Genomic DNA, 27,676 nt, shown 5'->3' with positions numbered 1-27,676 from the left:
GAGGACGCACTAGCTCTCACTACACCGCGCGGTGCGCACTGGGAGTTGTAGTTTCATCCGCCCCCATTTTTCTATTGGCTGCTCTCCGCTCCGCCTCGTGCTCTGGTAGTAGTCCTACTACGCGTGCGCTCCTCGTTGTGTGTAGTACCAGGCGGACAGAGAGCGACGTGTGAAGGACTGGAGATGGCCGCGTTCAGGATGAGAGCGGTGTCCGAGCAGCTCCGGAGAGTGCTGTCACACGGCGCCCGGCACAGCAGGTAAGGGCAGGCGCGGCTGGGCCACCCGTAGTGTGCTGGTGTGTGGGAATGGGGTCTCCCGCGTGTGGGGCTTTACATGGCCGTGCCCCCGCTATTATACGGCTGGACTAGGTGCATTGTTTCCATAGTAACCGCTAAAGAGCCGGACCACACACGTGCTGCCGAGAGGAGGGGGCACGGTGACCTGTGGGGGGCTGCCGAGTAACGGGACACTGCAGACGATGTGGGGGCCAAGTATCACGTGCACAGCTGGAGGTTACTCCGTGGCTGCTCCTAGCAGGGATGACTCGTGTGATGGGCACTGATATTTCATGTATTCCACCTGCTCCCCCCCTCCTCCGGATCGGTGCCCCCCCCTTGCTCTCCCTAAAGGGACTGTACACAGCTGCAGTAGTGGGCAACCCCTTTAATTCCAGTAGTATAAAGCTCTAGGATCTCCGATCCAACTACTTGGGGGGGCTGTTGTATTCGGACTGTGGCTGCTTGTGCTGTGAGACGTTTCCCGAAACGGTTATGATGGGGGGGGCTGTTGTATTCGGACTGTGGCTGCTTGTGCTGTGAGACGTTTCCCGAAACGGTTATGATGGGGGGGGCTGTTGTATTCGGACTGTGGCTGCTTGTGCTGTGAGACGTTTCCCGAAACGGTTATGATGGGGGGGGCTGTTGTATTCGGACTACGGCTGCTTGTGCTGTGAGACGTTTCCCGAAACGGTTATAATGGGGGGGGCTGTTGTATTCGGACTGTGGCTGCTTGTGCTGTGAGACGTTTCCCGAAACGGTTATGATGGCGGGGGCTGTTGTATTCGGACTGTGGCTGCTTGTGCTGTGAGACGTTTCCCGGATCGGTTATAATGGGGGGGGCTGTTGTATTCGGACTGTGGCTGCTTGTGCTGTGAGACGTTTCCCGAAACGGTTATGATGGCGGGGGCTGTTGTATTCGGACTACGGCTGCTTGTGCTGTGAGACGTTTCCCGAAACGGTTATGATGGCGGGGGCTGTTGTATTCGGACTACGGCTGCTTGTGCTGTTAGACGTTTCCCGAAACGGTTATGATGGCGGGGGCTGTTGTATTCGGACTGTGGCTGCTTGTGCTGTGAGACGTTTCCCGGAACGGTTATAATGGGGGGGGCTGTTGTATTCGGACTGTGGCTGCTTGTGCTGTGAGACGTTTCCCGGAACGGTTATGATGGGGGGGCTGTTGTATTCGGACTGTGGCTGCTTGTGCTGTGAGACGTTTCCCGGAACGGTTATGATGGGGGGGCTGTTGTATTCGGACTGTGGCTGCTTGTGCTGTGAGACGTTTCCCGGAACGGTTATGATGGGGGGGCTGTTGTATTCGGACTACGGCTACTTGTGCTGTGAGACGTTTCCCGGAGCGGTTATGATGGGGGGGGGGGGCTGTTGTATTCGGACTGTGGCCGCTTGTGCTGTGAGACGTTTCCCAGAGCGGTTATGATGGGGGGGTGGGGGGGCTATTGTATTCGGACTACGGCTGCTTGTGCTGTGAGACGTTTCCCGGAGCGGTTATGATGGGGGGGGGGGGGCGGCTGTTGTATTCGGACTACAGCTGCTTGTGCTGTGAGATGTTTCCCGGAGCGGTTATGATGGGGGGGGGGGGGGCGGCGGCGGCTGTTGTATTCGGACTACGGCTGCTTGTGCGGTGAGACGTTTCCCGGAGCGGTTATGATGGGGGGGAGGGGGGCTGTTGTATTCGGACTACGGCTGCTTGTGCTGTGAGACGTTTCCCGGAGCGGTTATGATGGGGGGGGCAGCTGTTGTATTCGGACTACGGCTGCTTGTGCTGTGAGACGTTTCCCGGAGCGGTTATGATGCCTGGTCCGAAGAAACCAGAAAAGAATTAATGAAAAAAAAAAAGTAGGGAATTCTATAAGAAACTTTTTATCTTTTGCTATCCACTCATCATTTAGGCTGGTTTCACATTTGCGCTTTTGTGCGCAGCGCATCGTGCGCACCCGTGCACCTATGTTTAACATGACGTGCGCATGGTCTTGCGCACACTTGCGTTTTCGTGCGCATGCGTTTTTTTGTCTTGCGTGCCAGATGCAACATGTTGCATTTTTTGGTGCGCCCTGTCTCGGCAAAAAAACGCTTGCGCACGGAATGCGCAAAAACAACACATTGAAGTCTATGGGAACGCATGCGTGCGCATGGTCTTGCGCACGGTTGCGTTTTTTTGCGCATGCGTTTTTGAGTTAAACAAGTCTAGAATGTTCTCTAGACAACGGAAAAAATGACACACCTAAAAACGCATGTGCATAAAAAACCGCAAACGCATGTAAAACGCAAGCAATGCTGCGTTTTTTTGACGCATCAGTGTGCGCATGACGTTAAAAAAACGCGAGTTTGTTTTGCGTTTTTTATGCGCCCGATACGCTGCGCAAAAAAACGCTAATGTGAAACTAGCCTTAGGCATCAAGAAGGAAATGCAAACTAATGGTCACCATAGGTCCAGCACACCACATCAGTCCCAAGGTTTTACCCTATTCCTTCTGCATTTCTGTATACTAATATATTACCGTAACTAGTATGTATGCACAACGAACTTCTGGCGGTACAGTAGGAGATGTGCTGCTATTCTGCTGTGTGTATACGTATATTCCCAGCATGTGTCACGCTATCGGGGTCTGCAGGTGTGTTAACAGAACCCCATCTGGTGCACAATCTCCTGGTCAGCAGTGTGCAGAGAGATCATTGTGTGCCAATATCGGGAGCCGTGTCTTCCTTTCCAGGAAAGGCCACATTGTACACAAGAATATTTATTCACTGGTTCTGCAGTATGACGAGCTATGGTAATATATCTCTATCTCATTTTTGCAGTACACACCAAAATACTGCATGTGCCTAAGTATTCTTCTCAAAGACATAACCAAGCTACATGTCTTGTTAATGAGACCAAGGACAACATCTACAATGCGTTAGTATGTTCTCGTGTGCGTTTCCGCTCACACTCCAGAGACGTACTGATGGGGAATCTGGCTTGTCATCACTGCCCCCATTGGGGCTTTTGCAATGTCTGTAAAGCCTCCTTTATACATCTGTGTTGTGCCTACATGTTGAATCCATTTTTTTTCTTCAAGGATACAAAACATACCCTTAGTAATCTATGGTGCTGTTCACAGATCGCGTTAATGCCGCTATGTAACGCAGTCCGTTAGACGGACTTCCATAACGCAATCTGAACCCTGCCTAATTTCATTTAGTCAGCAGCAACTAGGAGCCGGTGGAGGTGATAGATGCTAATGCGCAGGTGCAGCTGACGGCGCCATTTTGATGACTTTTGTTTCTTTTCAACAGTGCAAGATAATAGGCACTAACGGACAAGTGAGTGCACAGGCGCCGCCATTTTGATAATGTGACATGATTTTTTTTTTTTCAAATACACACATTAGTATATTCATTATGCAAACTAAGGGGGCGGATCACTGAGGGAGTAGTGGCCTGTCAGCAGTCTGCATTATGAATGTGTAATCAGCGCACCACATACACCAGCCCCGCCTTAGGACACGAGCATATCATTAACTAAAAAATAAGGATTAAAAAAGCACAAGACTGATTTCATCATCAACAAAGGTATCATTGTATTCAGTATAACTGCGCCAACCTGACACTGTCTGTAGGTTACTGTGCACAATCCTGCCGACAGGTTCTCTTTAGGCCTCATGCACACATCCGTGTTTAAAGTGCAGAGGAATATGACAGCGCTATAATCAAGCGTAATAAATAGAAACAGTGGTCTCATCCTGTTAAGGTGCCCTACACTCTACATCTAGTCCAGCCTGCTATCATCGGTGGGATTAGCTGACAGTCTAAGGCTGGTTTCACAGTAGCGTTTTTTTAGCACAACATGGCGGGCGCATGGTTTAGCGTTTGCACGCGTTCATATGCGTTTTCGTTCACATTTGTTTTTTGTAGTGTGTGCCTAGGCGTTCCCGACGCAACCTGTTGCATTTTTGGGTCCGTCCAACGGCGTCAAACGCTTGTGTACGGAATGCGCAAAATAACATTAGTCTATGGGGATGCAGGCGTGTGCATGGACATGCGCACGCCTGCGTTTGAAATCGCATGCGTTTTAAGAGTTAACATGGCTAGAAACTGGATAAAATGCATGCACCTAAAAAACGCATGCAAAACGCATGATGCGTTTTTTGCATGCGTTTCTATTGCGCACAAAGCGCAGCGCTAAAAACGCTAATGTGAAACTAGCCTTATGTGTAGGCGGGTGACCTCCTGGCTCTTCCCGAAAAGAGTCTAGCAGATTCGGGAGAGAAGGATTTGACACGTTGTAAGTCCAGTGGCCGATCCTTTGTTTTGGGGCAGAGGTAAGCAGGAGTCGGATAGCGGCCCTATTAGAGAATGCAGGAGTGCCTGGGTATGGGGACGTGGCTGCCAGCTGCGTGATCGTTAGTGAATAGTAATGTATGGGGGCGTCATTTAGCAGCTGTGGATATGCAGGCTTCTCTGAAATGTTGATATACACCCAGTCTGTAAAGGGAAAATGCTTGTATCTCTGCTACAGTTTCTACTGACTGTCCCTACACCCTTCCCCACCCTCAGTGAAGGTCTTCGGGTCCCAGGAGATATAAAACATGGGCTGATGGATATTGCTAAAGACAATAGTCGCTTGTTGGATGTGGGTCAGTCCAGGGTTGAGCTCCGTTTCCACTATTGCATCACTTCTACTACTGCATTTGGCGTACTTTCCACTGGCTTCGGGCTAGCTGTACACTTCCTAGTATCAGTAGGCTTTCCGGGGAATTGTACCTTAGGTCAGGCGCTAAATGAGGAAATAAGAGGGCAAAGGTTACGTATCTGGAAGGCGTCTTACACATTCGTCTTCAGTGTCAGATCATGGTGTTTTCTCTGGCTAATTATCAGCCTTGGTGGTCCCAGCTCTTGTCAAGGTGTCTGTGTGGAGATAAAGGCACATTGTTGGCTCACATTTGTTGGAAACCGATACAGATGGCGCACTGCTGCAATGCGTAGCACAACTGCTATTACACTACTCTTACTACTTGACCATTACACGATGCAGGGCAGTAGATCTAACGAAGTAGTGGTCACTTTGGGTGGGTGACTCTTCTATCTGGATTTTGTTTGGTAAAGGAACTCTTTGATTTCGGTGGGTCTGGCCAACATTAGCCTGTGTATGGACTGTACGCACCATAAGACTTCATCTACACACTGCCCAAAAAATCTACCAAGTAAGCTAGCTTGCAGTGTGAGTTTGATATCCAAGGCATGTCAACTTTTTCTGTACATTTTCAGACAAGATTTCTCCCTTTTGGTAGTGCCTTGGGTGAAATCTGCGGAAAATCCAAACGTAGATGGGTTGTGCCGCAGATTCAGCTTTGTAGCGTTTGTCATAGACTCGAAGGGCTTATCCTTTTTCAGAAAACTTCAGCCTGCTAACTCATTTTGTCTGTTTTTTTTTCTTTTTTTTTTATAAAAACCTCACCCTACTTTCCCCAGGATGAGAGCTGTGTCTCTGGCATTGGTCTCTGTTGTTTGGCTTCAGTTGCAATAGCACATGTAAATTTTGCACTTGAAAACATGATTTTTAAAACTTTTTTTTTGTGTATAACCCTATTGGTAAAAAAAAAAACCTTGCACAGGGTCTTAGCCTTTCCTGCTATTATGACATAGAGCAGGCTCAGGAGATGAGCCTGCTCGACACAGCATGTGTGAGCTGTGTTACACAACCGGCATTGATCTCTTGACAGCGGCGTTTAAGACGTGAAACCCTAGGTGTTGCATGTCATGATGGTGCGGAGGCCTACTATTCACAAAAAGCGCCCAAAGATTCTGACGTGCCAGCCGAGGATGTACGCAGTGCCCTGATCTGGCTGCCACAAAGTGCATACCGGACCAATGTTACCGTATATGAATATTCCTGCACAACTGTAGTGTCATTGCAACCTACAACTAGTCCCCAACAAAAAAATGAACTCTAGGAAGGTAGAGAGGAAAAAAAATGTGTGAAAAGATGTTAAACCCATTAGTTGTGAGTTTCTTTTATTAAACTACATCTACTCTGCTTGTGCTATTAAATGCAGCAGATTTTCTGCATGGAAGAAACACGCATGCACTTGGTGTCACTCTGCTGCGGACTTCACTGCAGATTTTCTTTGGTAGACCGCCTTTATGTTACTACAAATTTCCATTGTGAACAACCTATACCCACATCACCAAACTGCAGCAAGTTACAAGAAATTTCACGTCTTGGTGCGTTGCTCTCTTCCTCAGGATTGGGGTTTGTTCAGCGCTTTTGCTGCTTTTCCCGTAGAAAATAAAACTGAAAATAACCAGAAAAAAGCCACGACAACTCTGAATTAAAATGTCATTTTTATATTGATTGAAATTAATTTTCCTGTGTTTTCCCTCCCTAAAAAAATCTGCAAAAAAACCCCACTATAGCCACAAAGGTGCATTGTTGTCTTGTTTTTTTTCTCAGCTTCCTTGATGCCTTGGGGGGGAAAAACCCGTAATAATGCAGACTGTTGAGTGTTTTTTTTCCTTTTGGCGTTTCTTGATCTGTGGGTGCAAATCATGTCAACGGCTTTGCACCCACAGATCAAGAAACGCCAAAGGGAAAAAACACTCAACGGTCTTATTCGCGTTTTTCAGCTCTTGTAGAATGCCACCTTTTTTTTTTTTTCTCCATCTCGGATATGAATTTCTTAATTTTCCAACTTGATCGGAAGGTGTGTACCCTCGCTGTGGTCTTCTGCGAGGTTTGTACCGGGCTACATCCCACGATCGGGAATATTAGCGCTTTGGACGCAGCGTATGTTCTGCGTTCTAATTGCAGCACTTGTTAGTCCACGCGAATTCGCAACATGTAATGACATTCATTTGGTCCAAATCCGCAGCGGAGCCAGATTACCATGCTGCCCCCGGCTGAGTGTACGCAGCGGTAAATAGAAGCACTCTAGGCATCCACTGTGCTTTTAATGAGGAGTGCAGCACAAAACGCACTCTTCCTGACTGTGGGCACGCAGCCGTATAACCACACTGTCTAGGGCTCCATAAACTTCTGCGCTGAATAGGGCTTTGTATTGGTGAAAGTGGTTTTCTAGCTGCAGCTTGTATGTAGGGAACCTCCTGCAGGGAGGGGGTAGGAGTAGTACATCCAAACAGTGAGAATCCATTCTACTCCCTCTCTCCTTCACGTAGTCGCTTCTTGATTTATAGACTGTTCGTGCTAGGGAGGAGAGGCACTCGCTCCACAGAAGAGGGGGAAACGTCGCACATCTGTGTGGATCGGATGCATTAAATGCCATGGGGCAACACTGTACTCCTCTGACTTCACAAGAATGGGGCCGAGCCTTAGCTGTCAAGGATTCCAGGAATTAAAACTTTGCTCAGTCACGTGTCGTTATACCCGGTATTCTCCCTCCGAGTATTGCCTTTAGTGCACACACAGTGCCTGCACATCTATGCTGTGGTCCTAGAGACACTCCATCAGCTTCTCTGTTTATGAACGCTAACTTGAACTCTTTAGGCTGTGTTCACACACAGCGTTTTTTTAGCGGTTTTTACCGCGGTTTTCACTATAAAACCGCTATAAAACCGCTAAAAATAAGGTGCACAGTCATTTCTATGCATTTTGCACTTTTTGTGCACATTGATGCGTTTTTTACTGCGATAAAACCGCATCGCGGTAAAAACCGCAGCATGCACATTAATTTTGCGGTTTTTTCCGCGGTTTAGGCTTCTCCCATGCTTTTAGAAACCGCTGCGGTAAAAAACGCATCAAAACCGCGCAAAAAACGCACAAAAACCGCAGCGGAAAAATAGGTGCGGTTTCTGGGAAGGGATTCAGGTTTTTGTGCAGAAATTTTCTGCAACATGTGCACTTAGCCTTAAAGGGAATCTGGCAGCAGGTTTTTGCTATATGTGATCTGAGAGTATCGTGGTGTAGGAGCAAAAACTGATTCCAGTGATGTGTCACTTACTAGGCTGTGTGCTTGTTTCAATAAAACCTGCTGACAGATTCCCTTTAGCTGCAACTTTTTTTTCCCGATTGCAAATGAGGCCAGGAAAGCCGTGTTTCCATATGGATTTTTTTTTCCCCGTGCTGTATTTTTTGTGCAGAAATATTCCATGCTTAAAAATTCAAGCAAAATCGATGGAATTGCATGAAACCTCATGCGCACTGTGGTACCTCAAGCCTGCAAAAGCTCATGGGGGGGACATAATTGCGCCTTTAAAGGAGGTGTCCACTACTAGGAAGCCTATAATTTCCTTCCGTGACGCTCCAGCGGTGTCGGCACTCGCGGTCCCAGGGCTCCCGTGCGGTTGTTGTGACACATGAGCCTGGCGTCGCTGTCTCCACCTTGTCAAATGGAACATGAAGAGGAAGTCCGGGCAGCGGCTGATCTGACTTTCTCTTCATGTTCAATTCGACAGAAGGCGGGGACAGTGACGCTAGCGCTGACTAGGTGCCGGTGTTACATGTCACAGCAACCACATGGGGAGAGTGTTGACATTGCGGGAACGTCTTCAGTGCCGGGGACTAGATTCTAGAGGTGATGGTCATGTGATGGCAAGAATGCGATTTGCCTCCATGCGGTGATGTGCTCAGCCCAGTTCACTTCACCAATATTGAACTAGGCCGTGCAGGACTAGTCAGAATGTGGCTGGAAGTATGCAAATCGCATGATCGCCGTCACATGACCACTCGGCCTTGTCGCCAGCAGCGGAGAATGCTAAAGGCCCCGTCACACACAGCGAGATCGCTGAATTTGTGATGCAACAGCGATCTCGCGGTGTGTGACACCTATTGGCGACCGCGCTCGCTTAGTCACCCGATATTTACCTTGGATACCAGCGTCCTCGCTGGTGCTGATCGCTGGTGAAATCTGCCTGTTTGAGAGCTCACCAGCAAGCATGTAGTGAGGCATCAGCGATCCTGACAAGGTCGTATCGTTCTCGGGATCGCTGGAGCATCGTTTAGTGTGACGGGACCCTAACTGCTTGTGCTCAGAGTAATGGCAGGCTTCCATCCCAAACCTGGACAATCCCTTTAAGTAAATAGACCAAAGTTATTCTCTGTTGCTGACAAAATGCCTTCTAGTCAATTGCTTATTACACACGTTTGTACAAGGAAAATTGGTTTGGTAGTGGATGTGCATAAGAAAAACAAATCCTTGCTGTGCTGTCTCCTCTTCTCTCAGGTTTTGGGATGGTTGTAATTACCAGTGCAGGCCAGCATTACATAATGCCCCTGCAGTGATTATCCAGGAATAACCCATTGTTTCTGCCAACAATGTAGTAAAATAGTAGGGGTCAAGTAAGAGGCGCTACGAACACAATGGCGTCTATTCGCCAGCCCGATATAGGCTCCAGGTACTAATTGAGGCAGCCCTGTAATTTAGATAGATGTGCAGCCATGTGTCCTGCATGACTATATGCGGTCTGGCTTACTGAAACCTTTAGTTTAGATATGGATTGTGTCTACAAAGCAGGGCTAGTCAGATAGATCACCCTTTCTTGTATGTAATCCATAAAACTATTTTTTAATGACAGGAGTTCAGTGTGTGCCTACAGTGGTGCTGCCCCTCAGCAGAGAAGTTCTGGGAACCAAACCACAGGGGGCGATGATCAGTCTTACAGTGTGAGATCGCTGGAGAGGAAGACTGTCAAGCTGGAGGAAGAAGTTCGAGATTTAACAGTAAGTTTATCTGAAGACCTGGTAAACATGCCTTGGTCATGCTATTCATGGTTGTCTGAGAAATGATTTGCCACACTAATGCACTTGGGCACACAAATCATCAAGATCCGCTGCTGGCAGATTTTGTTCGCAATCGCCAACTGATTGTCTCTGTGCTGTATGGGAAACAATTCCAGAGACGGTGCCGACCACGGGAGCACGTAGACTGCTCATGCTGCTGTGAGCAATGTCTGATCCAATGTGTGACTTTCAGAACTGAAAGTTATATTTTATTCCATACAGCTCCAATCTGATCAGCCTTCAGATATTTTTTTAATTCCTGTGTCGCTTAGTATTAATAGGGTATATGCTATTTTTTTTTCGCAATGATTAATGATTTTGTTGCCACTTTAAGAGGATGACTTTTTTCTCCCCCAAAAATATGGCCTAGTTTCACCTAAAAATTTAATTTTCTACCAATGGTTTACTATTCCATGGTGCTGCTCAGGTCTCTTAGTTTACCATTGCGGTGGGGGCAGGCATATAATCACTGCAGCCAATCAGTGGCCACAGCCATGCTGAAAGGTGCACTGCTGCGGCCCGTGATCGACACTGCGGCGGTTACATGTTCGTACGGCCATCACAGCGTGCACAAATTACCTGCTCTGTATATCCAGTTCCAGTCGCACGGTCATGTCACACTTCACGTTACATGCCGGTCCCCACTGGGTAAGGAAGCGAGGAGACTGATGGAACATGGACAGAGTAAGGGAGAAGTGGTGTGAGATCGGTAGGCAGCCCCTTTTTTTGGGGGGTGGGGCAAAAGTGATGATTGAAAACCCTTTGAACTAGATTCTTCTATTTATTAATTAACCTTTACCTATAAACTGTGCTTTATAACGTCCCACTATCTGTTAAACAGAATCCTCAATTAATTGGAATTCCCGGCCAGCTTAATGAATCGACAGGTAATACATGGTTGTAGCATCTCGTGCTCTGGCTTACAAAAGGGTGTCATGAGGCGTATATGCAAATTTAGGTTTTTGATGTTTTTCTAAATAATAGTTTCAAATAGGGCTGGAATAAATATTAGGGCCCCGTCACACATAGCGACTCACCAGCGATCCCTACAAAGATATGAAACTTTCAGGATCGCTGGTGTGTCGCTACATGATCGCTGGTGAGCTGTCAAACAGGCAGCTTCACCAGCGATCAGCACCAGCGACGACGAGCGTGCACGTCGCTGGGTACCTTAGATACCAGCGCGCTGGTGCAGGGAAATGGTTACCAAGGTAAACATCGGGTTTCTAAGCGCCGCATGGTGCTTAGAAACCCGCTGTTTACCTTGGTCACCAGCTCCCTGCACCAGCGCGCTGGTAACTAAGGTACACTGCGGGTTTCTAAGCGCGGAGCTTAGAAACCCGATGTTTACCTTGGTTACCAGCTCGCTGATCTCTGGTCTCCCGCCTGTCGCACGCAGCGATGCCTGCTGGCCAGCGGGAGACCAACGATCAAAAAAAAATGTCCAGGGCTTTCCACAACGATCAGCGATACCCGGCAGGGAGGGGAGATCGCTGATAGGTGTCACACACAGCGATCTCGCTGGTGAGATCGCTGTTGCGTCACAAAACTTGTGTCTCAGCGAGAGGGCTGTGTCTGTCGGGGGCTATATTAAGGAGAATGCAGTGCAAACTATGTAATTCAATATTTCTTGTGTAGTATAATTGCTTTTTTATTTGGAACCAATATCTTTCCATTCTACTGCTCTCCATTGTCTGATTGTAAGGCCATAGCTACCAATTAAGCAGTAGTTTCTGAATGGTCAGAGACTACTCCATCATGTGACGATGTGTCTTTCCTAATCACATTCTTTAATATTCTTTTGTTTGCTAGGAGCTTTACAACAAAGCTGTAGAGGACTCCGAGACTGTACGGAATAAAACAAAGAAGTTTGTGGAGGATGCAAAGCTCTTTGGTAAGAATCTAGATTCTGGGAGTTTTGTTTAAAGCACCACTCCAGCGTTTAGATTTTTAAATTGCAGTGCTGGACTGGTGCTGCTAACATAATATTATAAAAAACTGGAGTCTGAACTGAGGAAGTAAGTTAATGGTTAGCACTGCAGCCTTGCAGCACTGGAGTCCTGGGTTCGAATCCCACCAAGGACAACATCTGCAAGGAGTTTGTATGTTCTCCCCATGTTTGCGTGGGTTTCCTCCGGGTACTCCGGTTTCCTCCCACATTGCAAAGACATACTGATAGGGAATGTAGATTGTGAGCCCCATCGGGGACAGTGATGATGATGTGTGCAAAATTGTAAAGCTCTGCGGAATATGTTAGCGCTATATAAAAATAAAGATGATTATTATTATTAATGTACATGCACAATATAAGTGCATATTAACACATGACCATTAACTTTTGTCTTTATCTCTTCCTCGCGCCATCTGGCCCATGCCGCCTTCTGACCACTACTACTGACTGGAAGTCAGAGGTAATGCTCACAAGTAGTGATGAGCGAGTACACTCGTTGCTCGGGTTTTCCCGAGCATGCTCGGGTGACCTCCGAGTATTTTGGCGTGCTCGGAGATTTAGATTTCGTCGTCTCAGCTGCATAATTTGCGACTGCTGGACAGGCTTAATACATGTGGGGATTCCCTAACAAACGGGCATTCCTCACATGTATTCAGGCTGTCTAGCAGCTGCAAATCATGAAGCTGCAGCGACAGAAACTAAATCTCCGAGCACGCCAAAATACTCTGAGGACACCTGAGCATGCTCGGGAAAACCCAAGCAACGAGTATATTCACTCATCACTAGAGATGAGCGATTTTGCCTCCGGGAGGGTCGAGTCGGGTTTCGGACCACCCGGCTTTTTCAAAAGTCGAGTCGAACGAAATCGGCTGACTTTCGGCAAAAGACGGAGTTCCGACCGAAACCCGACCCCAATGCAAGTCAATGGGGAATAAAAGTCGGCAGTTAGTGGAGGACAGTAAACACACCTACAGTGCCCATTTCAATGGCAACAACATCCATTCTTATTACTTAAGCTTGTCAACCTTAATTTACTTTATAATAATAGTATCGCATTGAAAACTGGGGGTTATTTGGCTAAAGTTGTGGGGGAGGGGGGTACAGCCCTGTTAGGGAGGTGGAAAAACTGGCGTATGTTGACTTGAGGTGTAGGCTGGACGTTCAGCAGCTGCAAATAGAGGAAGAGGAGGACAAAGCGAGCCATTTTGCAGGCAAGTGGCAACCTATGTGTCATCAGGGGAAGGTGGTACAAAATCCTTTTGAAACCCAGGCATGGTTCATTTTAATGAAGGTGAGAACACCTACATTGTGGGTCGACAGCTGGGTCCTTCTTTCTGTCAGGATTGATCCAGCAGCACTGAAGACTCTTTCAGATAGCACACTACCAGCAGGGCAAGCGAGCTCCTGTAAGGCATATTGTGCCAATTCAGGCCAGGTGTCCAGTTTACAGGCCCAGTAGTCAAAGGGGAATGAACTGTGAGGGAGAACATCGATAGGGGAGGAGAGGTAATTTTGAACCATAGTTGACAACTGCTGTCTCCTGTCTGTTGCAATCGATGCAGTATTACCAGTCCTGTGAGCGTTACTTGAGAAATCAGTCCACAACATGGTCATGAAACCCCTGTCTCCAACGCCAATTCAGCTGTGTGCGCCATGAACACCTCTTCCATGTTGCCCAGTACGGCTCGTGGTAGAACCTGCACCGCTGCTGTGTGCTGGGAATGCCTCAAACAAACTGTTTACCAGAGTTGCTTGTTTGTTAGCCAATATTATCTCTAGGTTCTCCTGTGGCATGATGATGTGTAATTTGCCTTTATAGCGTGGATCGAGGATGCTGGCCAAACCAGTAGTCGTCATCCTTCATAATTTTGGTAATGCGGGGTCCCTTTTTAGGATCCTCAAGAGATAATCACACATGTGGGCCAATGTTCCAGGTGTCAATGATGCACCGCCAGTGGTGGGTGGAGGAGCACTTTCTGCCAAATCCACATCCCTCCAGTCACGCGCAAACCCTGTACCTGACCTTGGCAAGCCTACATTTTCTTTTGCCCCCTGAGAAGCATCCTCCTCCCCAAAATAATCATCCCCCTCATCCTCCTCCTCCTCTTCTTCCTTCACCTCGTCCAGGACAGTTCCCTTTGCAGACAATGGCTGACTGTCATCAAGGATTCCCTCCTCCTCCTCTGCAGACAGGTGGATCCTTAATGTGTGTCAAAGTTTGCATGAGCAGACGCATAAGTGCGATGCTCATGCCTATGATGGCGTTGTCTGTGCTTATCAGCCGTGTGCATTCCTCAAAACACTGAAGGACTTTACAGAGGTCTTTCAGCTTTGACCACTGCACACCCGACAACTCGATGTCTGCCCTCAAACTGCCTGCCCGTGTATCCTCCCACAAATGAATTACAGCCTGCCTCTGTTCGCACAGTCTCAACCATGTGCAGGGTGGAGTTCCACCTTGTTGCAACGTCTATGATTAGGCGGTGTTTGGGGAGGTGGAGCGATCGCTGCAGCTTCTGCATACGACTGGAGTCTATGGGCGAACGACGGATGTGCGAGCACAGTCTTTGCACCTTATGGAGCAGGGCTGGTAACTCCGGATAATTATTTATGAAGCACTGCACCACCAGGTTCAAGGTGTGAGCCAGGCAAGGTATGTGTCTGAGTTTTGCCAGGGCTATGGCCGCCACAAAATTACGTCCGTTATCACTGACTACCTTGCCTGGCTCAAGATGTAGACTGCCCAACCATGACTCAGTTTCTCGCTGCAAGCAGTCGGCCAGTACCTCCGCGGTGTGTCTGTTGTCGCCCAAAGACATCTTTAAAACAGCCTGCTGACGCTTACCACTAGCTGTTCGACAGTGGGACACCTTGTGTGAAACACTGGCAGCTGCAGATGGAGTGCTCGTGTGACTGCGCTCTGCCGACGAGCTTTCGCTTCTGGAGGAGGAGGCGGCGGAGGGTCGAATGCCTACAGCCAACTGTTGCCTATACCGTGGGATAGGCAGCAGTGTCCCACCGCCGCTGTCCCCTGTGGACCCTGCATCCACCACATTCACCCAGTGCGCAGTGATGGACACGTAACGGCCCTGGCCCATGCATCTGTTAGGTGCACCTTTTCACTCACTGATTGCTTGAGTGCATGGACAATGCGGTCTTTCACATGCAGGTGGAGGGCAGGTATGGCTTTTCTAGAAAAGAAGTGCCAACTGGGTAGGTCATAGCGTGGGACAGCGTAGGCCATGAGCTCTCGGAACGCTGCGCTTTCAACCAAACGGAAGGGCATCATCTCTAATGAGATCAGTTTGGCAATGTAGGCGTTTAAAGCCAGTGTACGCGGATGAGAGACTGAGTACTTTCTTGACCTACTCATAGTGTCTGGGAGGGTGAGCTGAACTTGAGAGCTGCATATGGTGGAACTAGTGGTGGACATGGCGGACTGAGAGGGGGTTGGTGATGGCCTAGATGCAGTCTTTCATTGTAAAAACATTGTGATTCCCTGACTGCTTTGGCCTTGCGATGACACCTCAACATTTCTTGCTGGTGGTGTGCTAACCGGTGGGCTTAAAGTGGGGGAAGCGATGTAGCGTTGCTGGCTACCTTCAGTCGGAGCAGGTGCACATGTGCTACCTGAGGTTTTGTAGTCAGTCCACGCTTGCAAGTGCATGGTGTTTACTTGTCTAGGCATGCAACTGGTATTCAAATTTCGGAGATTTCTCCCTCGGCTAAAGGTGCTTCCGCACTTCTTACAGATAGCCTTTGCCTCATCAATAGGATTTTGGTCAAAAAAGTGCCACACTGCACTCTTCCTACTACGGGAAAAATTTTCAGGCCTTGCACACTGTGCTAATTGGACCGTCTGGCCAAGCTGTCCTGCAACTTTTTGTTTTTTTTAACATGTTTTTGGACTGCTACGGGCCTGGCAGATAACCGCAGCTGCGATGTCGATGCCTGCTGCGAATCCTCCTCTTCTGAGCTGTTGCCAGCGGGACCCTCTTCCCCCAGTGGATGCCAATCTGTGTCAACAACTGGGTCATCCATCACCTCCTCTTCAATTTCATCTGCACCTTCCTCTGTGTCACCGTGTAAGGTGGTATAGTATGCGGGAAGGGGCACCGGAGTTTCATCAGGGTCAGAATCTGGCTCAGTAGACTGCGAGGACAATGCACTGCTCTGGGCGAATGTACCAGCAGAATCATATAGCACTGGCTGTGCATCAGTGCACTCCATGTCATATTCATCTTGGACTGGAGAATTCAGGATTTCACTTGATAACTTAGGCATGGTATGTGAGAAGAGCTCCAGGGAGTAATCTGAAATGTGGCCTGCCGTATCCTTCACTTTTGGTGGGGGTGAAGGACACAAGGAAAGGTGTTGTTCCTGACCAGGTGTCATGGTCACGTGTGTCTGGACGCAGATGATACCGCAAGGCGGACCCATAACACACGTGACCCTGGATACAGCGCCTCCAGTGGCGAATTTAAATAATAAGGGGAACCTGGGAAACATTAACAATGGTGGGCCCTGCGATAGGGAACGGGAACGCGGAGACCTCCTAAGCTCCCCTGAGCCAGTGTCCCCGCACTCCTTACGTTCCCTATACAGGCTCCGCACCTGTCGCTGCACGAGAACCTTAAACCCTTGCTCGCCCTGACCCTAAACCCCCACTAGGGAACTGGTCGGTGCGGAAACCCATCCCACCACTGCACCAACAACACACATGAGGAAAGAAGACAACACAGGGGAAACACCACTTAGCTTTAGGCTCTGTGCTTATGCTCCTGTAACAGAGCCCCACCACCTGCGTGCGTCTTCTCCTCCACCCGGATCCATCACCATCCTGGATCCTACACCATAGTGCAGCCTTGGAGCAGAGTCCATCTCCAGTTGCAGCAGTCCAATAACAAAGTCCCAAGGATGAGTCAGCCTCTGCCAAAATTCTAAGCATGCTTGAGTCCAGCTCTCGGCCACCAAGTCGAGCATGCCGAGTGCAACTCTCTCCATAGTCGCCACTCCACAAAGCCATGCACGCACTTCCCGCCGACACCATAAACTGCGACTTCTCCACGCCATGCCAGCAATTCCTGCAGACACCATTAGCTGCCACTCGTCTCCTCTGGCTGACTGCGCAGGACTCCTCTTCAGCTCAATGTTCACCCAGGCTTCACAAACTCAGAATGAATGAATGAATCAATCAATCAATGAATGAATATCACCACCAGTGATTGCACACCCTGAGACTCATTTATAGAGCCCCACACCTGATTCATAATTATGTGCACATTAAACCTAAAGTGCGATACCACTAACCACCACCGGGGACATTCAGGTCACTTTGGCAACTAGCCAAAAGGAAAGAAAGTTCACTCTGTGCTTTTAAAACTGTCAGATCCACTTCAGATCATGACACCAGGAGCCTGCACCGACGACTCAGTGCTTGCAGTTTTTGAAACTTCAGAAGAGGAGGCAATAGAGCTGGAGGCTGTTTCGGCAATGTAAGCCAAAACCTGTTCCTGATGCTCCTTCTTTAAAAGCGGTTTACCTACTCCAAGAAAAGGGAGCCTTACAGGCCTTCTGGAGCCAGACGATGATGCAGGCTCAACACCTCCTGCCTTAGGTGCTATTGTGCTTTTGGCACTACCATCAGATGTACCGGCTGGTCCGCCCACGTCCGCGGCCTCTTCCACCATACTTCATGTTTGAGAAAATGTACCAAAGAAAAACAGTATATATACGGTACTGTATGAGGAGTGTACAGCTGTATACGGTGTAGGGGAAAATTTAGATCTCTGTATATATTTCAGGAGTGACACACAGATGCTCACTCAGTCTGTATTTGACCATAATACAAACAGCAGATATACGGTACTGTATGAGGAGCGTACAGCTGAATACAGTGTAGAGGAAAATATAAATTTCCGTATTTCTGGAGTCACACACAGACAGCATGTATTTGTCCGTGATACCAGCCGGTACACGGTAGTGTGTGAGGAGCGTACAGCTCTATACGGTGTGGGGAAAAAATGAATGGTCGGTAACTGTGCAGAAAAAAAGAATAAAAGTATTAGTGCTGTGTAAAAAGCAGTCTGCATGGCAGTGTGCGCACAGCAATGCAGCTATCAGGCAGCCTAATAACCATCGCTGCTGCACACAAGAAAATCCTCCCCTGTAACTGCACACTAACTGTACAGCACAATTGCTATCAGCACATAAGAACTTCTTATATCTTTACAGCCCTAACTCTCTCTCTACTGATGAACAGCAACCTCTCCCTACTGTTAAGATCGGCAGAAGTAAAATGGAGGTCGGCGGTCAGGGATTTTATAGACACTGACGCCCCCCAAAGCAAGCCAATCACTGCAATGCTCTTCTCTACGCTGCACATGTCATCTCGTTGCCCACAGTGTATGTCCTTGCTCATTGGCTGAAAAAAAAAAAAAAGGCACCTGGCATTCTGGGAAATCCGACTTTGGCACTCGTTTTGCAGACCGCATGGCCGACTTCACGCTATGGTTGGGTTTCGGTCGGCGAAACCCGACTTTGGCATAAGTTGGCGACTTATGAATCTGGCCGACCTGTTTCGCTCAACTCTACTCATCACTAGTCACAAGCTCTCAATGTGACTGAGCCAGGGCGAGGCTCTCATAGACTAGCATTGAAAAGTAACCTCCGGCTCCCCCAGCAAACACTGGAGTGATCCAGCAGGTCACAAGCTGCTAGAGACCAACCAGAGCAGGTGAATAACAGCAGAAGATGGTGGATGGTAAGTATGAGACTTAAGTGCAGGGACCTTAGATCTTAGATTAGTAGCGCCTCTCCAGCATTGCAATAAAAAAAAAAAAAAAAAACCCCGCTGGAGTGGTAATTTTAAAAAAATAAATCAATAGTCCATACAGTGAAACTTTTGTGTTTTATCACAGAAAAGTGGCTCGGTCTCTACTATTGTATCTTTTCAGTGCTAGATGAAGTCTGTAAAGTGCTGCAGAACATGCTGTAGTATAAGCAAGCATAATGAATAAGAAATTTAATAGGAAAAAATGTAGGATACAAGTCATACAATCTTCAATGTTATTACTCTTAGGCTATGTGCACATGTATGCAGAAAATTTCTGCATGAAAACCGGACTCCTTCCCAGAAAACGTGCGTTTTTGCCGCAATTTTTTTCCGCAGCATCCCCAGACACACAGAAAATAGCCAGAAATGCAGAATTTGCCGCAAAATTATTTAGCATGCTGCGTGTTTTTTTTTTTTTTTACCGCAAAGCGTTTTTTTTTTTTTTTTCGCGGTAAAAAAAGCATCAATATGCACAAAGTGCAAAATGCATAAAATGAATGGGAAGCTTCTTTTAGGCGTTTTTTGAGCAGATTTTTTGGTAAATCCGCGGGAAAAAAACGCAACATGTGAACACAGCCTTACACCTACATGATGGCTTATCCTGAAACATCAGTTGCTTTTAAGGGAATCTGTCAGCAGGTTTTTGCTATGTAATCTGAGGACAGCATATTGTAGCGAAAGCCTCTTTCAGACATCAGTGTATCAGGTGCTTGTGGTGACAGTTATCACACGTGTCGGAGACGCTTGCACACATTGACACATTCATGTAGTGTTTCCAAGGACCGTGTGTCCATGGACAAAACACGCTGACATGTCTGTTTATTTTTTTTTTTTTAACAGCAGCACGGGCTGTAAAATGTCCTGTACATGGATGACACACTAGGATGTCATCGGTGTGACAACGTACCGACGCCTGAGAAGCAGTGGTACAGTTGGCACTGTTCCCTGGCGCCAGGTGCTGCCTGCTTTGCCGGCGATCAGCGAGAGACGTGGAGAATGATGAGTTATATTGAAGTGATAACAGTGAAAGCAAGCAGTAGCTGATGGGACTATTACTCCCATCTGCCTACACCTATTGCCGCTAATAACAGCGAGAGCAGGCGGTGGAAAAATGGAAAGGTGTGTTTTTTGTTTTAGTTCAAATAAAGGACTTTATTCTGGCTGTGTGTTTATTTACCATATAACTATAGGATTAGTAATGGATAGTTGCCTATAGATGCCTCTCCATTACTAAGCCTTGGGCTTGATGTCACCTGACAATATGAAGGTGACATCAACACCACCTGCCACCGCTACAGGGCGAGTGGGAAGAGGGTTTTGCCTGGCTGATTATCAAAAATACAGGGGAACCTATGCTGTTTTTTTTTTAATTTTTTTTTTTTATAGCACAGGCGGCAGCTGATGAATACTCCCATCAGCGTTGCTTCCCTCACTGTTATTAGCGGCAACAGCTGCACACTGATAGGAGTAATAGTCCCATCAGTTGCTGCCTGCTCTCACTGTCATCAGTGCCAGGGAATAGTGCTAACTCTACCGCTGCTTCCCTGGCACTAGTGAGTGTGGTACTGATGCGGCACACACGTCACACGTGTGCCACAAGTATTACACACACGGACAGGGATATCTCTGGTTCTGGAAATATCCGGACGTGTGAAACAGGCCTAAAACACAGATTTCGGGGATATGTTAGGCTATGTGCACACGTTGCGGATTCTGCTGCGTTTCCGCAGCGGTTTTGGCCCTGCAGAAACGCAGCAGTTCCACTGACCATGTACAGTACAATGAAACCCTGTGGGGTTTCAAAAACGCTGTGCTGACGGTGCGGATTTTTCCGCACGGTTTTGCTGCGGTTTACAAACCGCAGCATGTCAATTGTTTGTGCGGATTCCATAGTAGAGGTGTGAAACCGCAGGGCCAAACCGCAGGTCACTTTACCTGCGGTTTTACCTGCGTTTCCGCCCGGAAAAACCCGCAGCGGAATCCGCAACGTGTGCACATAGCCTAACATATTAGGCTGTCTGCTATTTTCATATAATGAAGGTTTTATGACATGGAGATTATCACTGCATGGACCACAGTGCATGCAATCCCTGTTCTGACCATGCCCCCTCCTCTGAGACCACACTGTCACTATACTATGTACGCTGAGAGCTGTGGCGTGGACAAGGTAAGCTTTCTGAGCCCTGCTACATGCTACTTTTGAAACACTGATTGTGTCACAACTGCTGCTCCCAGTAAACTAAGTGATACGTTGCTGCAATCAGGTTCTCTCTTTCCTAAATTATGCTGCTCTCAGATGAGATGGCAAAAAACGTGGTGACAGATTTCCTTTAAAGAAATATATATATTGTGGTTGCTGGGTGAGCCGGAGGTCACTTCTCTGTGTAAGTCTAGAAGAGCGAGAACAAGGCATTCATAGACTTACATTGAGAGCTTGTGATCATTACCTCTGACTTCTGGCAAATTGCTAGATGCAGGATACATGGAGTAGTGATACTACTGGTGACTAAATAGAAATACCACAGTGGAGTTGTGCTTTAATGATCTTTATGCATTGTGACTCAGCAACTCCTCTCACACAAGCCACAGAATGTAAAATACAGAATCTGCAATTGTTAGATGTCTCAGTTCTGCCACAGAGAATTACAGTAAATGGCAACTAAGAAGTTGGTCTGGATTTTATATGCTTCCTCTTAACCCTTTATTTGCTCGTATCAATATAGGTAAATCATATCTGGAGTGCCCCTCAGTAGTTTTTCAGTGGCGTACCACAATAGCGGTAGACCATGCAGCCGCTATGGAGCTTGTGATTTGGGGGGCCCTGTTGCTTTCAACTGTATCTGCATCCTCTTTGCAGGGCTTGGTAGGGGGCAATATAGGGGCCAGGATACTATATGCAGGACACTATACTGTATGGAGTTCTGTGTGTGGGGGCCACTATGCTGTATGGAGTGTTGCATTAAACATCAAGCATTATGATCTCTCAGGGTGTAAGGTGTGAAAGATCTAATTTTCCTCTTTTACATGGTGGAGGGATCAGTCCAGTATGACCTCAATCTACGCACCATGACTGTTCTGTGTAATGTCTTTTAGCGGGCGTTCGCTCACTGTTCCCTTTTGTCGTCTTGTAGGTATCCAGAGCTTCAGTCGGGATTTGGTAGATGTGGCAGATCTCCTGGAGCAGGCAGTGGAAGAAGCGGAACAGAAAGGGATGAAGGAAGTGTCGGAAACTTTATCTTCGATTGAAAGGAAACTGCAAAGTATTTTCACAAAACACGGACTTTTGAAAATGACCCCCTTGGGAGGAGACTATGACCCGTACGACCATGAAATAGTCTGCCATGTGCCAGCAGAAGGAAGGAGGCCTGGGAGTGTGGCCACCATACAGCAGGATGGTTACAAGTTACATGGTCGGACCATACGTCATGCTCACGTTGGAATTGCGGTGCTAACACAAGAGTGACACATATTTTGACTGATTCGTATCCCCTTCTAGGTTCCTCTGAAAAATCCCCTTTATTTATTATCAGTAGAGTTTAGATCACTTGGTCTTTGTTTTATTCTGTTACCTGGACACATTTCTCCAAGCCTTTACTCCACAGCAGTCACTGGTACGTCCACTGCTGGAGCGCCTTACCGTGACCTCACATTGGTACAGTTCTTGTACTGTGCTTTCCAATCATCTCTGGGATTAAGGGACTAACTCACGTCTTATTTATTTATTGTTAGTTTATGGCACAAAGACTAGATAATGGCTATTTATAGAATATTCTCCTTAACTTTCCAAAGGATTAGCGTTGGTCTTTTCACTGGGGCTGCGTTACTTAGGTGGTTTTCATTTATTCTGAAGAGTCTTCCATCTCCCTGCATGCTATCAATGTAGTGGCAGCTGCAGCATTGTCACCTCAAAGGGATTTGATTACTTTTTTCCCCTAACATTGACTGGAATGAGGTTGGCGTTCTCCTGTGGTTCCTGTTTTAATTTTGCCTGGTGTAGTGTGATGAGCAGCTTGTAATCATGAAGGGTTATTCCCATCTTCATAGATGGATATTGTCAGATGGAGGTTGTAAAAACAAGCACTTCTACAATTTATTTAAAGGGGTTGTCCACTAATCGGACAACCCCCTTCCCAATCCGATTGTTTCCCCGTCAAAATAAAAACACTCTCCGTCGCTGTTGGCACTCGTTCCAGAGCTCACTTTGAGGTGGTAACGTTATGTGAGCCCCGGTTCCCAATCAGTGCCGGCTTCTTTCACCGCCTTCGGACGATTAAGTAATTGACAGGAAGTGATCGGCAGGTGCAGTTTGTAAGCACTATGCTGAAGCAAGCTGAGGGCAACAGTGGGCTCCAACGATCTTGCATAGATTTTGGCAAGTTTTTACATGTTCAGTAGGAAAAAAAAGCTTATACGAACTGCACACGTTCTACTGCTTAGATGTGGTGGTTGGTCTCTAAGGCATCGAGCTATTACAAAAAAAGCGTTAATATGTAAACATTTGAAAATATTAAGCAATAAATTGCAAAACTGCTTGCATTTACAAGTACTATCCCACAATGCCCATTTATGAAATAACCCTTTTGATGTGGGTTCACACATGCCAGCAGTGGTGCCACAAATGGCATACAGCTGTGGAAATGGGACCAGCAGAAGTTTGGAGTGTTGTGCGTTTCTTAGTACTGGGCTTTTGTATTGTTACAGCTTTGAATCAGTGTGTGACTCTATGGATATTTACACAGCTCAGAATCAATCTGGTCTTCCCTCGACACTGGAAGATGCAATGGACTTCTGCATTGGGTAGACTCCCTCCGTATTCTATTTTTACATTTTAGTGGGATCACATCAAAGAATTCTATGTTTCTTTTAGTAGGATGCTGTTTTGAAAATTGTAGTCTACTTCATTTTTCATTACTTTTAAAGGGGTTATATTAACAGGCATGTAGTTGCTAACTACTTACCTGTTGTACCCAGCGTTTATGTCCGCTGGTTTACATTGTTCACGGATACTGCAGCTTCCGGGGGACATCATGTGGACAAATCCCCTTCTTTTCTCTCTACACTGCTGATGGGGTGTGCCTTCCAATGTCATGCTGACTGACAACCACAACTGCAGGTAGCCAGCCATCAATCAGCGTGACCTTGGTAGTCGCACCACACCAACAGAGCAGCCGGAAGAGGGAGATCTGCTCTGACGTGATGGTCTATGGCTCTGAACCAATGCTGGGCAGAACCGTCAGGAAGTTAATAACTGACAGAGAGGCAGTTACTAAGTCCATGATAAAAAAAATAAATAAAATGGTCCCAGATAACCTCTTTAAACCAATGGTATGTTGATTTATTGGAAATATTTCTAGAGATTCCCAAACTGATTTAAATGAGTTGGATAACTTGGCCTTAAGCCTCCGCATTCAGACGTCCATTTTTTGCTGAGAGAAGACTATAATAGGTACATGGCAGTGTTCCCCAACTCCAGTCCTCAAGAGCCACCAACAGGTCATGTTTTCAGGATTTCCCTTAAAATTTCACAGGTGAGATCTGCTCACCTGCACAGGCAATAATTTCACCACCTGGGCCATACTAAGGAAATCCTTAAAACCTGTTGGTGGCGCTTGAGGACTGGAGTTGGGGAACACTGGTCTATGGGGTCGTTCACATACCTTCATATTTTTTTTATTTTTGCAGACTGCGTGTTCCGCACAAAAGTCTGATCAATCTTGCTAATTTTTTTATTTTTGCATCCGAGGAAAAACTGATGAAACTGACTAAATTGTGATGGTAAAAACTGACACTGATCAAAAACATTGCTTTATTGTTTTGTTGCATACAAGAAAAATCATTGACCTCTGAGCCCTTAGAGCTTATGCAGACGTCCGTGGATTAGGTCCAATCTCTTGCCGTCATGCATGGACTGGTCACAGGCCTCCCAACCCCAGCATGACCAGATCATAGAAATACACGACGCTGTCATGCCCCTGTCGGGAGACCCGCGGTCAGTCAGTGTATTAGGGTCCAAGATTGGACTGAGATCCACGGATGTCTGAATGAGCCCTTGTACCTCTGCTATGGTCAGATGGACAAGGGACACCCGCTAGGTTACTGCACGAGTAAAAGCTGCTAACAGTAACCTATACAGTATAAGTAATCCTAATGAGCAAAAGTGGTTTTGGTCAAAAATTGGATAGCTTAACTACAGCAAAAATGTATTTTTTTTCCCAAAGGGTAATTTGCATAAAACCCACTAAAAATGCTTGTGTAAGAGGTATGAAGCTCATGGGATTTATTGCAAGCTGGAAAAATGCTGCAAAATAACTGGGAAGGAAACCTAGAGATTGGATTCTCTTGCTGGATGCAAATCACTTTTTTTTTTTTTTTTGAGCCCGGTATTACACCCCCTAATCATCTGAATGAGGCAAATTGCTTTCTGCAAAATATAGTTTTGGCTGTGTAAATGGACATTATTTTATTTCTGACGCCAAATGGCATAGAGCTGCATTCTCGCCTATAACGGAAATATATTTAAATTCCTAACCGTTTGTGCATAGAATTAATGTATTAAGTTTTAATCTTTCTTTCTGTAGCTTATTGTTTCCTTCCAGGCTGTTGACATGTAGTAATACTGACCCTATGTATCCCCGAGCTCTACATACAGCGACGATGCCAGGAAATCGCATAGTAGATGGTTTGCAGCCTCATGTAGATGGGATCTCCTGCCATTAGTACGACAAGTCTTCCTTTTTCTTAACTTTCTCTTATTTTCTATTGATTCATTTTATCTTGTAAAGAATTGTTTTTTGAAGGGGTGTCCTTTTATAAAGGGGTTTAAGAATAACATTTCATGCTGGTGTAATGAAGGAGACATGTTCCCTGCACGGGTCATTTGTAGTCAACTTAAGGGTACCACATATGCACCCTTATCTACCTCTGTACATGGCTAGTATGCTGTCCTTGTGACTGTATATATGTATGTACATTTCTTACTGGGAACACACTACAAGTTCTGTGACTCTTCTACGGGGCTTATGTGCGGGGTTGACAGAGGCATGTGACATGGTGCGTCTCTGTTGGTCTTGTATAGTAGTGCAGCAAAGCATGAAATGTTGTCTATTCAGGGGACTTTCATTGTTTTTCACTAAATAAAATGATTTTCTATGCATATTTAGCAATTCAAATTTTTATTTTTGCCTTCTGACACATCCTACCCGATAAGTTCTCCACCACTGTAAAACAGCATCTTTTTTTTTTTTTTTTTTTTTATACGGTCTTAACATTTCCACAATTTTCATTCAGCGACTATTGTCCATGAACAGCAGTTCTACACTTGGACCTCTGCGTATAAATCCTCATCCATATGTTGCATTCATAAGTGCTATTCTGCGTGTATCTAGAAGCAGATTTGCATTGTGAACCATGATATGTTACAATGTTTGAGAATGTCCTGTGCAGAAAGCTTTGCGTTATTTCAAAAAAATCAATTAAATTTAAAATAAAACTCATCCTTACCACTGATCCAAGTTACAAAGTGAAAACGGATTGACAGTCTGTATAAAGTTGGATTCAAGGCTGCAAGTGTTTGTTCTCCATTCTTTTGCAGTGTAAGGAGCGCCTACTGGTGACCAGCAGGAAGTAATGCAGAGCCTTTTAAGAAAAGTTAAAAAAAACAAACAAAAAAAAAAAATATGGCTGGGTTCACACAGCCATGCTTAATCTCAGCCCAGACATATCAGGAGCACTTTATACTAGACCAATATGGGATGGGAAATATACTGCCAGGAAAAAGTATGCAGCTAATGAATTCTTTTGAGATCCTTGCTATTAAAAGTGGAAATAAAGAACAAAGACCAAAAAAAAAATCTGAATAAAAATAGAGGAGCAGGAGAAACAGACTACAAACTAAAATGAGACCAATACAAATGCACAGTGCATGGGGAGCAAGGAGAATTGGAGGTGCTAATAATGGAAGATAGATATGTCATAGGCTTTCCTGAAACTTGGTGGGATGATACACATGATTGGATACAGACCTTGAGACTACAACTTATTTATAAGAAACAGGCTTAACAAGAGGGTGGATAGTTAAGGTGTTTCATTGTATGTTAGGAAAGCATATATCGCCACAGAGATCCAAGCTTCAGAGAATGGTAGCTCTGGTAAGAATACAAGGAGAAAAGAACACCATTGTAAGTGTTTACTATAAGCCACCTGGACAGACTGAAGATATGGGTGAACTCTTTTACATCAGATATCTTTATTCTAAAAAAAAAGTATGACCTATTGATCATGGGAGACTTCTTTTTTTTTTACTATCAGATATTTGTTGGGAATCTTAGTCAAAAGTAACGGCTCCAGAAAATTCTTATCTTTTCTAGCTGACCACTTTTTTTTAAAGGTAGAAACGAGAACTAGAGGATCTGCCATCTTGGTCCTAATTCTTACCAACAGGGAGGAAACTGAGGAAGTAAAGGTGGCTGGGAATTTAGGAGGTAGCAACCATGCCATCTTCAAATTTTGGATTACAAGAGAAGGAAGACCTGTGTGGACTTGAACTTTTTAAAGTTGAACTTCAAAAAGGCAGATTTTAATGGACTCAGAAAGATGGTAGGACAGGAAAGGTCCAATGGCTGGATGTTCTAAAGGACAGAAATGTCCAAGAAGGATGGGAGATTTTCTAAAGTAAATTCTCACTGCACAATCTGAAACGATCTCGAAAAGAAGGAAGAATTTAAGAGACCAGGATGGATAAACACAAGCTTAAACACTTGCTAAAAAGAAATGTATATCAGATGGGAAGAGGGGGCATATCTAAAGAAGAATACAATGCTGTCTGCAGGGAAAGCGTTTACAAGCGCTAAAGCCACGAAGGAAGTGAGGCTTGCAAGGGA

At 46.2% G+C, this 27,676-nt stretch overlaps 1 protein-coding gene across 1 annotated transcript; it reads left to right on the top strand.

The window, feature by feature from the left end:
- GRPEL2 (GrpE like 2, mitochondrial) lies at positions 1-25,950 on the top strand. Its single transcript, XM_073575202.1, has 4 exons — positions 1-257; positions 9,807-9,951; positions 11,824-11,905; positions 21,929-25,950. The coding sequence occupies exons 1-4, from the start codon at positions 184-186 to the stop codon at positions 22,258-22,260; spliced, it is 633 nt and encodes a 210-aa protein (XP_073431303.1). The 5' UTR covers positions 1-183; the 3' UTR covers positions 22,261-25,950.
- Positions 25,951-27,676: the final 1,726 nt, after the last annotated feature.

This window comes from Dendrobates tinctorius, unplaced genomic scaffold (genome assembly GCF_039654945.1).
Source record: "Dendrobates tinctorius isolate UK_male_01 unplaced genomic scaffold, ASM3965494v1 ptg000043l, whole genome shotgun sequence".
Lineage (NCBI taxonomy): Eukaryota > Metazoa > Chordata > Amphibia > Anura > Dendrobatidae > Dendrobates > Dendrobates tinctorius.
The sequence above is the reverse complement of the archived record's forward strand: the minus strand, read 5'-3'. Positions and strand labels throughout refer to the sequence as shown.